Genomic DNA, 11,060 nt, shown 5'->3' with positions numbered 1-11,060 from the left:
AAACTCAGGAAATATATAGTTAATATAAAGAAAATATTATACTTTAACTCGGTTAAAACTAAGTTACCTAATTTTTTTTTTACAATATACACAATGATTGCCAGATTGTTCAATTTCAAAAATCTTAAACAATAATTTTAAGCAACCTTTTTATTTAAAATGCATCCTTTCTAATAATTATAATGGCTTTAGGCTTAGAAAATTAATAAATTACGCGTTTGTGTCAGTGAAGTTATTAAATAAGAGAATATTTATTTGCTGATTTCTATTTTTAATTTTTAAACCATTCAACCTATTTATACAACATGATAAAAAAAAGCTTCTAGGTAAACATATTGATAATTGTATGTGTGTAAACTGTAAAATGTAAAAATATTTTTAATTTAACGTATTCGTTTTAAGTAAACTGGAAAAAATAAGTTATTATAAAGTTAATTCAAATAACTATTTAGTTAGTTTCTTTTTTATTTTGTCCACCTTTTTAATGCAATTATACTAATTAGTAATTATCACATATTTTGAACATAATAATTATAGTATAAAGAAGTTTTGGAAGTGTTTCGAGAATTGTTAAACAATATAGCGTTTCTTATTTTTTATCATTAGCTTGAGTTATAAGTAATGTAAAATAATGTTTTTTTTTATGATTTCTAATAAATTACAAAACGATGATAGAAAAGTCACAGGAGTAGGTATAAGTAACGGTTATCATGCATTTTTCTTTGTCACATCCTTAACGTTTTATAGTTATATAATAAACGGTTTAATAAATTAAAATATAATAGTTTTTATAAATTAAAATATAATTATTTAATTCAGAGTATAAATAAATTATAAATATATAGTTATAATATTATTTGTTGAGACGCAATATTTTTCGAGTTTCAATAACATTATCCAACTTAAATTCCTTAATCATAAACATATTTAATTTAGATTTTATATAATTATTTTACGATAAGTACATAATTATTGCAAAAATAATATAAAATGTATTACAAAAGGACTGGTGTACACATTGAATATAATATATTTATTGAACGCCTAACGAACTTCAAAAGTGTCATTGCTTTTTTTCTTTTTTTAGTATAAACTAAAAAAGCTAAATGATTAATACTATAATAATATGTACCTGATAAAGTGAACAATTAATTCAAAACTATTGTTTCTTATTCTTCTCTCGGTACTACTGCAAAGTGTACTTTTTTTCTAGACCTATAAGTCTAGTTAAATATATATATATATTATATAATATATAGGTATGGTTATATAATTTAAATTATTTTATAAATAATAAAAAATATAAATAATATTATAAGAATAATAGTCTTTCGTTATAAAAGTGTAACCTATACAAATATATGGATAGAAAAATAGTTTTCGTTAATTATTAATAATAATAAAAAATTAGCACATCAGCTGTCTCGCGGAAAGCATACAGCACCGACGTCCATTGGCCAAGTATAGTGCGGTAATGACTCGTCTACGCAGCGTCCACCGTTTGGTACTGATTAGAATAAGAAGGCGGAGCGTACTTGTTGCGATTCTTTTCCGACTCCTCTCTGAGCTGGTGAAGCAGTGGCGATTCTTTGGAGTTTTGGAACGATGGCGCCGAAAATTGCGTGTACAGTTTGCCTGGCGGTTCGCGGTATCGCAGGTCGCTGGACTCTTCGGTGTAACCGCTGTCGGTGCTTCCCGAGTGTTGATAGTAATTCGGAGATGGCGGTGCCGGTTGCGAGTAGTGCGTGAGCGGCGACTGTGCAGCCGGATACTGAGTTGACGGAACAGGGTACTGGGACGGTGGTGCCGATGAGTACGGCGCTGAATATGGCTGAAGCGCCGTGGGATTCGGTGGATAAGACGACCACGGGACGAACCTATATGAAAACAAACCGATGCAATTATGAATGTTTTATATAGCATTTAATTGAATTTAATCGAATTTATTCGAATGTAATAGGATAATTAAAAAATGTTCGACGTAAGAAATTTACCATCTCCTATAGTCTCAAATACAGGGTGATTTTTTTATCAAACACCACTCATTATTTCAAAAAGTATAGATTTTTTTTCAAATTTCTAGATACATGTTTTTATAAAAACATGTATCTAGTTTATATACTCCTGTATACAATTTTAATTCAACTTCAACTAATACTAACTATCAACTTTTGGTTATCAAATATTAACCTATATTAATAATTTCATAAATGAATAAAGTCATTTTTTTCATATTAAAATTTTTTACTTTCGTTGATCTGTCGACGAGTTATAGCTGCTCAAAGTTAGTTGGATTTAGAAGGTTTTTGGGTGTTATACATCAATACTAATTAGTACCGTCATATTTGCGATTTTTATTTGTAAAATCCAGTAGCTAAATAGTACCTAATGAATTCGATATCGTCGACCCCATGGTGTAGCGGAGAGTGGTGATAATATTTGTACCTGTTACTACCTGCCCCACATAATTTATTACCGATTGTCATGTAATTATAATTAATTAGAATAATATTATTAATTATTATTAATATCTACTGAAGATTTATAACACGTTTACACTCAATAAAAACTTTAGATCATAACAGATCTACAAAAATGTAAAAAAATTTTACACCAATCTCACCTAACTGGCGACGGCGCTGGCACGGGTCCTGCGGGTATAGCGTATAGAGTAGTGACGAACACTGGTCCAGCTCGGAGGAGATCCACTGGAACTGGTGCTACAACCATGCCGACCGGGATCGACATGCGGTAACCACCGTGTAAGATGGTAACTGACTTTGGGAACGGTATAAGCGTCCGTTCATCGTACAAGTAGAATGGTTGCTGTAACTGCACTTGAACCGCGGGAGTAGCTTCCTACAACAGTCATAATATTATAATAAACATAAAACTTTCGAATTGACTACGCTTGTTCGTTAAAAAATTTTAAAATATAAAACGATAATAAATTTTAAATTAATAAATTGTTTTAAATTTATTTTGAATCGTATATTTACAATATTCTATGCTATTTTTTATTTTCATACTTTATAGTTTAGACTTTTAGAGTACTTGGAAATGTATTAAACAAAAATAATAATAATATCTCATATTGAAATCACAAATAGGATAAAAAAAATGTGTATATATACCTTTAAAAAAGTAAGATTGTATAATAATAAAAATAATAATAAATGTCTAAATAATGGTTTTTACGTATAAATTATGTTATTGAAGCGATTTTCCAGTTAAATTATTGAAATGTTTATTTCACATCAGTATTATTACTAAATACTATTATTAATAATTCATCTTAATCCGATAACTGTTTGATAGATATATTAAAATAATTCTATCATTAATGTAAAACCCACAATATAGTCGTAAATAGTTTCGATTTAGGTAGTATTATATAGAAAATCTGTATAGACTATATAAATAAATATAATAACGTAAACATATAAATCTATAAGAAAGTAATTTATATCATCATATTGTCATATTATATCAAAATTAAGAACATAATATCAAATAATTTCATTATATTTAAATAAGTAATAACATAATATTAAATTATTTAGTTGAATAATTACAGTATTATACCGCTGAACAGGTATCTAAAAATTCTTGAGTACAAAGGATAATTAGTTAAATCACGTCCAAAGAAATCGTTATTCTTTAAAAAGTTAAACAAATAATTCCGTAAAATATTTTTTATTGTAAGTTCTATGGACAAAAGACGTGATTTGTTGCGGTCTAGTATGTGCTTGTAAGGTAAAAGTGTTTTATAAGTTATAACCCATTTATTAAGTGTACTCAACAATTTCGTTATCTTTTGCTGTTTGAAGTTCATACCGTTTTTGTCCACTATTTATTTACGCTTCATAAATTTAAACGAACGAAATTTCATTAAAACTTTTAAAAAAACTTGTCCTCACTGAATAAATTAAAATATTATGTACCTATATTTAATTAGGTTGTATATTTTATGCAAAAGTGTTTTTCAATACACTTTCTTTTTTATTAAATTTTTTTCTGATATTTAATATTTTGCACTTTGTACATTTAGACCAATTATAACACTTGTAATATTTATCGGTTCTAAAAATCCGATCGAAATACAAACTACTGTTAATTCAATATCTGTAAAAAATTTACATTATATCATACAATATTCTAGTAAACCCAGATCATATAATATAATATGACTACGACAAATTATAACCTAACAAATAATAATACTCTGATCTAAAGCCTAATATTTTGAAGTATACTTAGGGGTGGATAAGCCTATAGAGAATAAAGGATTTTTATGGTTTATATTTATTTCAGTGAGCCTTTCGGTTCCGCTCATTTTTCTTTTATGTATATTAAAATTAATTTAACATTAATATTATTTTTTAACGATATAATGAAATCAATAATTTAGTATTTGCTTACAAATTTTTAGGATAATATTTAAATATTAATAATATCATAAATGATCATTCTTAATCTAATACCGAAATATCCGACCGCGAACACTGCACGCTCATATTCCATTGCAAAATACAAATAAAATACACCTCGTACTTTTTAAAAATATATTTATAGGTATATTATTTTATTTTATTAATTTATAATAAAAAAAAAAATAATAATAGGTAGTAGGTACTATTAAATTATATACTTATGTATACATTTAATTTTCTATAAATTATCTTTTTATTTAATTTTTTTTTTTTGTAGGCCTTTAAATTATTTTTCAACAATAAACTACTACCATGTGTAATAAATGATTCTATACTTACATGATTTGTTTTACTAATAGCTAATTCACTGAATAAGAAATTAAGTACGAGTTTTTTAAAAACTAAAATTCATCATTATTGCGATAGGTAGGATTCTATAGATTTTTTTTTCTTATTCTACCAAAATACTAAAATTAAGGTTTTTTATGTTATTGTTCTGTTTGTATTAATATATAAAATGGCTTAAAAATATATAAAAAGTAAAAAAAAAATAATAATAATATTATAATATTAAAAACAAGTTTTAAATACTTACAAATGATTTTGTTAACGATTTGCACATTACAATTGGTTCGGTTTTTGAAACACTATCAATCTGTGGCCGATAAACCATCCTTAAATCTGAGGATGGGACTTGCACCACCGGAATTAGTACAAAGTTAGCCACATTTACGGGTCTCTCCGTGAATACAGCTAACGGCCTTTGAAACTCGGGTTCATAATTATTTTGATAGTTGTCGTTTGATGGAGACGGTCCATACGATTTTGATGAATCGGACCCCCGACATACGTCTACAGTGATCATGAACAAAACCATCGTCCAAAGAATCATGTCCTCAAAAAGTAATTAAATTGTTTAAAATCAATACTTTAATGGATTAATATGCGAGTAGTATACGTATATGCATATGCCATGTATATTTTATTGTTGAAATGTTGCATTAAAACGAATTTACGATTATATATTATAATGTATCGTATAATATTATATTATCCTTATTATAACATATATTATATTGCTGAGAAAACGTCTCAACGTCTGAAATATACTTAGCATAATGTTTTATATATATGTATATAGATTAGAATAACGTTTCTGATGTATATAATATAAAACTACATCGTACATCTTAAGGAAAATTATAATACAGTGATATATATATATATATATAGACTATTTGAGTTTGTAATGGATTTTTAAGTAAAATATGTGCACTATACACAAACACAAGCATCCAAATGATATTATATTTAATGATCGTTCGGGGAAAAAGTGAACACCGTAATGGTATAAAACGTGGCATGCAGACGAGACGGTTTGAAAAAAAAAAATTAAAAATTAAAATAGCATGAAATCGAAAATCACTTACCTTCAGCGTTATCGTCACGTCGCGGCCGTGGGTCACCGTCATCGTATCACCCATATATCGACTTGTTTATGTGTATACACAGATGACGTTGCTCGTTGCCTGAGACTGAAGACCAAATGGTAGCGTGTGCACCGGGTCACCGCCTATAAAAAGGACACGCAATGAGCTTCAATGGCAAAACGATCGCGTAACCGAGGTATAAGCCGAGTACATATTGGTACCTCAGTACCAGTAATAAGGTGTTCAGTATGCGCAAAGCGTGCAAAAGTAAAAGTTTTCCCGAAATTTAAAATAAACTAAATGCGACAAAAGAAGCGAACAAAACGATAGACTTATAATACGTATATACCTATATATATAGTTCACGTATGTGTATTGTAGTAGGATAATGTTCGCGCTTTCGTCGACCTTGCGTCAACATATATAATATTATATTGTATTCACGCATTCTCTCGAATTATAATGGCCACGAGTCTCTGGTATTTTTTTAACAGAAAAATAATTATAATTTCGAGGTACCTATGTATATTGGTACATGATGCAGATGACATAAAAACCGACTTAAGCATTATTTTCCGGCGGCGTTTGTACATATTATAGTACATAGAAGTATATATATTATACTATAATATATAAGTAAATAGGTTATGTTATACATATGTAAATAATATAAGTATATAATATATATATAGATATATATATAGTGATTATTATACCTGCATTCAATTATATATGCAGTGCATCGTTTCAAATCACTAAACAAATATGCAAGGACGTCTTTTTGTACGATATTTTCAGATTTGTCGACTTTTTAAAAATAAATTAATAATAATAATAATATTATAATATCATCGTTATTGGTCGTTTTACGTAAAATTCAATTACCGTTTACTTACGTTATTATATCGGCGTAGAGACATTTATTGTGTATTATTTATTACTAGCACTACAAATGTGGTTTTAATATTAAAATAACGGTCTGGTAATAAATTTAATGCATATATTAAATAACTTCATGAATTAAAGTAGTAATTGAATAATGAATTGAAATATACTGTACCTATATAGATTATGAAGCTATCACTAAAAATCTAAGCTCTTTATTTGATAAAATATTTGTATTATTTATTGAAATTAATTTAAAGTTTAAATAATTTAATTTTTACTGCTCTTGGAAAAAGTATAAATATAATACAGTTCATACTTTATATGCGTATAATTTATAATGCTAGACAAACGGGTTGTCTAGATATTCTAAAGTATTCGCAAAATACATTCTATTGATATACAATTTTATGCGTGGCTAAATCTAATATGTTCAAGTTTTTAAATCAAATTAACAATTCTCAAGACAAATATGTTTTTTTAATATCATAGTTATATTATAATGTATAATAATTAATAGTTGTGCATAAAGTATATAGTATTATGTACTATATATATATGCAAAAAAAATATATTTTTTATGGAAATCAATTCGTAGAGTTGAACAAATCTCGAAAACAATCATCATGCGAATGTACTCAAAGTAGGTATATGTTTAGACGTATGTAAATGAATGCAATTTAAAACACATTAAGTATGTAATAAAATATACGGTCTCTGTCATTTGTGTTTATATAGTTTTTACCTACATAGTGAATAAACACCATGCGCACAATGATCGCAACGGATGAGTTTGAGTAAGTATATATATTTATTACGATGTGTGCGTTGTAAGACGATCCAAAAGTGGGATTAATATAACACATAATATATTATTATATATAGATACATTCTTGCCGCACTCCGTTAAAGATATAAGTAAATATAGCGTCTGCGGTGAATGCAAACGTCATATATATTACTGTAACGTTCATAAAGTGTTATTGTACTGTAATTGATAATGCGATGTAAAGTTGCGGCGTGAAAGAAATAAATAAAAATATGTTTAGTCTATATAGGTGTAACCTATATCCCTTATCCTACAAATGGACTGCAATTATTATATATTATTAGATTTACAATTGTTTTTCTCTACTTAACAAATATTATGGATAACATGATGTATGATATTTGCAGCAGTCGTTGACTGCAGAGGTCCTCGACACCGAGGTTTGCCCACACTTTTATTACTTATATTACTGTATACCTACATATAAAACACATAGGTAGATAATATAACATGCGACCTAATAGCTGAAAGCATTATAGCAACACACAAATATTAAATGTTTTTATTTTTTTGTACATGGGTAGGTTACACACAACAGTGATATATATATAAATATTTAAACGTGCGTAGGACATAATATTATTTATTATACGTATTTTATCGTAAGTACGTAGGTACAAGATGTATTCGTGAACAAACGCCGAACGGACGTTTTCCTGAACGCCGGAAAAATGATAAAGAAATTTAGATTTAAGCACCGGACATTGTGTCACGTCAGTGTCAAGTTGAAGGACGACACTACTGTATATATCTAATGACTATCATATTATAAAATTATACGTGATGCCATAAATATAAAAGGAAACAGATAATTTTCTATTTATGTTATACCATTCCATGAGATGTTATGTGGGAAAGTCCATCGACCATTTCTGAAGTAGTAACAATATAGGGTAATCTAAAACTTTTAAAATCATATATACATGTTTGGTCGGTGTATTGACCTCTCTTTCATAATACGTATTATTTTATATATAGGCTTACTTTTTACCAATATAAATATTCACGAATATTCAAAAAACCAGTTTCTTTGAGATTTACGGTTAGTAACTATACACCACTTTACGATGACAGTGTATATTTGGCGAAATGGCAAAAAGTCAACAAAAAACATTTAAGAATATTCAATTTGGAATTCTAAAAATTTCACGAAATATAAAATTTGCATTTTAAAACAACTGTAAACTTGTATATTTCTATTTTATTTGGGTTCATTTAGGTTGCATCGACGTCATTCAGCAATTCAGCATATTTTGTCTTATGTAAATACAATATAGGTGTATAGGTTATATACAGGTATTATATAGGTGTATATTTTATCTATTTGAATCAATAAAACAACTTATCATGCGAAAATAATTAAGTATACCTACTAGGTACTAGTTACGCCAAAAATAATATATTGATATTATTTCAATTGTATTAATATGAAACCAATTCTTTAATGAAGATTGAAGAATATCAAAAATAACTTAAAAATTGCATATTACTTATAGCCTAAAGGTATATTTATATAAACCATAAATGGCATGATTATAACGCCTAATAATTTAAAAATTTAAATATAAATAAATAATTTATATTATAGATGTTTATAATAATAAACTATTAGATAATAAAATTGGAAGTGTTTATATAAATCAACTCAATAACTAATACTGTTTTTATATTAGATAACATTGTATTATATTTAAACATTTTAAACATGAATATTTGATTATTGAACTTTTATAATTTATTCTATGTATTTGTTCATAGTTTACTATTTTTTTTAAATTTTATATCGAAAAAAGCAATATCAAAATTCAATTGTAATATAATAAAACTTTGTAAACGTATACATAATATGCATATTACATATATATATTTTACCTTATAATATGTTATATAATGTGTATTATTTTATACAACTATAGTATTATTAATTATAAATCATTGATGATTGAAATTTATTGCTCTAAAAAGTTAAACTATTAGAACAATACATTTAAAATTAAAAATGTTCAACACTAAGTTGATTAAATAGTATTTATTTATTTTCTTTTTATAAGAGTAATATTTTAAAAACTTACGTGTCTGTAAGATGTAATCAAATATTTAACTTGATTGCATAATAATAATTTTTAGATTTAAATTTTAAATAGTATTACTTAAAGAACGGTGAAAATTATAATTAAAATATACTTTATTATTATAAATCTAGTTTTAAAGAACCAACTAAATTCAATTTAATAATTTAAAGTTTGGAGTATGTATTTGAAAAATTACAACTTGTAAAATAAATTCCCTATTTATTTGTTTAGGCTTTTAAAATAATTAATATTCTTAAATACCATTGCTTTATTTGAATTTTTTAACATAAACACTTAAATACATAATCAGATTTCGGTTCTTAATTATTATAATAAAAAGTAAAATAAGATAAACATTACCTGACAACAATGTGTATTATATTATATTATAATACACTCCACGGCGTTCATCTGCGATAAATGTACTCACTAGTATCCAGAACCGGAACGAACATGAAATTAAATTCGAATTCGAACGATTCTCAGTTTGGCAGGTCACTTGTTCTACCTGACGCTCGCAAATACCCCCACTATAGATATTATTTTGAAATGTCAGAAGATACAAAATTATAGTCATGCAGCAATAGTAAATGAAAACAACGTTAATACTTAAGTATGTAATTTTTTTATCCATCCCGTTCCAGACATAAAAAAAATGTATTTATATAAACCTTAAAATAAATTTTTTTTTCATCTGATTTAATTGCGTCGCTGTGTGTTTCATTCAGAATTTACCAGGATTTCTATATAGAAGTAAGTCTACTATAATTTAGTCTTGAACTCATGATGGTATTATTATTTATTAAATTATGATATCTATAATTTACACATCATTTCTGATAAAATATATATATATATATATATATATGATACATCACTATTAAAGTACACACACACACATTTATATATACATATTAAGTGTTCTTGTTTGAATACAAATTTAAATAGATACCCATAATGCAATGTTATTAACGAATGCTCATATCGTGATGTATATTAAATACCTTCAATATTTGTATGTGAACGTCAAACATGTTGTTTTACTAAAACTTTATATTCCCGACGGGTCAATATCCTTTAAAATATAATGTTATTACTTATTATACAGCATACCAATATACCAATTTTTAAATACTGATCACTATTTTGCTATGTAATGTGTAGAGTTGATAGAATGTATTATAATGGATTAAGAATCGCTCTAGCCGGTTATGACACCATTGAATCGACAAACCCATTAACGGATATATAATATTCGGTTGCATGAACTGTAGTAGATGAAGTTCCCAGCTAATGTTTGTATAGAAAATTCTAAAGAATTCTACTATTTTACTGTAAGAAAACCGTTTTCCTTATAATACATTAGTGTATTAAAATAATTTAATGCAATTAACTATTGCGTATTATTATT

The 11,060-nt window shown here is 26.5% G+C and overlaps 1 protein-coding gene across 1 annotated transcript; it reads right to left on the bottom strand.

The window, feature by feature from the left end:
* Positions 1–782: 782 nt before the first annotated feature.
* On the bottom strand, positions 783–10,142 carry LOC114131831 (uncharacterized). The gene is made up of 5 exons (XM_050197243.1): positions 10,010–10,142; positions 5,864–6,006; positions 5,029–5,328; positions 2,624–2,859; positions 783–1,877 (listed from the first exon to the last, which is right to left on the bottom strand). Exons 2-5 carry the CDS (start codon positions 5,915–5,917, stop codon positions 1,484–1,486), a joined length of 984 nt encoding a protein of 327 aa, XP_050053200.1. The 5' UTR covers positions 5,918–6,006; positions 10,010–10,142; the 3' UTR covers positions 783–1,483.
* Between the last annotated feature and the right edge of the window lie 918 nt (positions 10,143–11,060).

The sequence above is a fragment of the Aphis gossypii genome, chromosome 1 (genome assembly GCF_020184175.1).
Source record: "Aphis gossypii isolate Hap1 chromosome 1, ASM2018417v2, whole genome shotgun sequence".
Lineage (NCBI taxonomy): Eukaryota > Metazoa > Arthropoda > Insecta > Hemiptera > Aphididae > Aphis > Aphis gossypii.
Note: the sequence above shows the minus strand (reverse complement) of the source record. Positions and strands in the feature narration are given on the sequence as shown.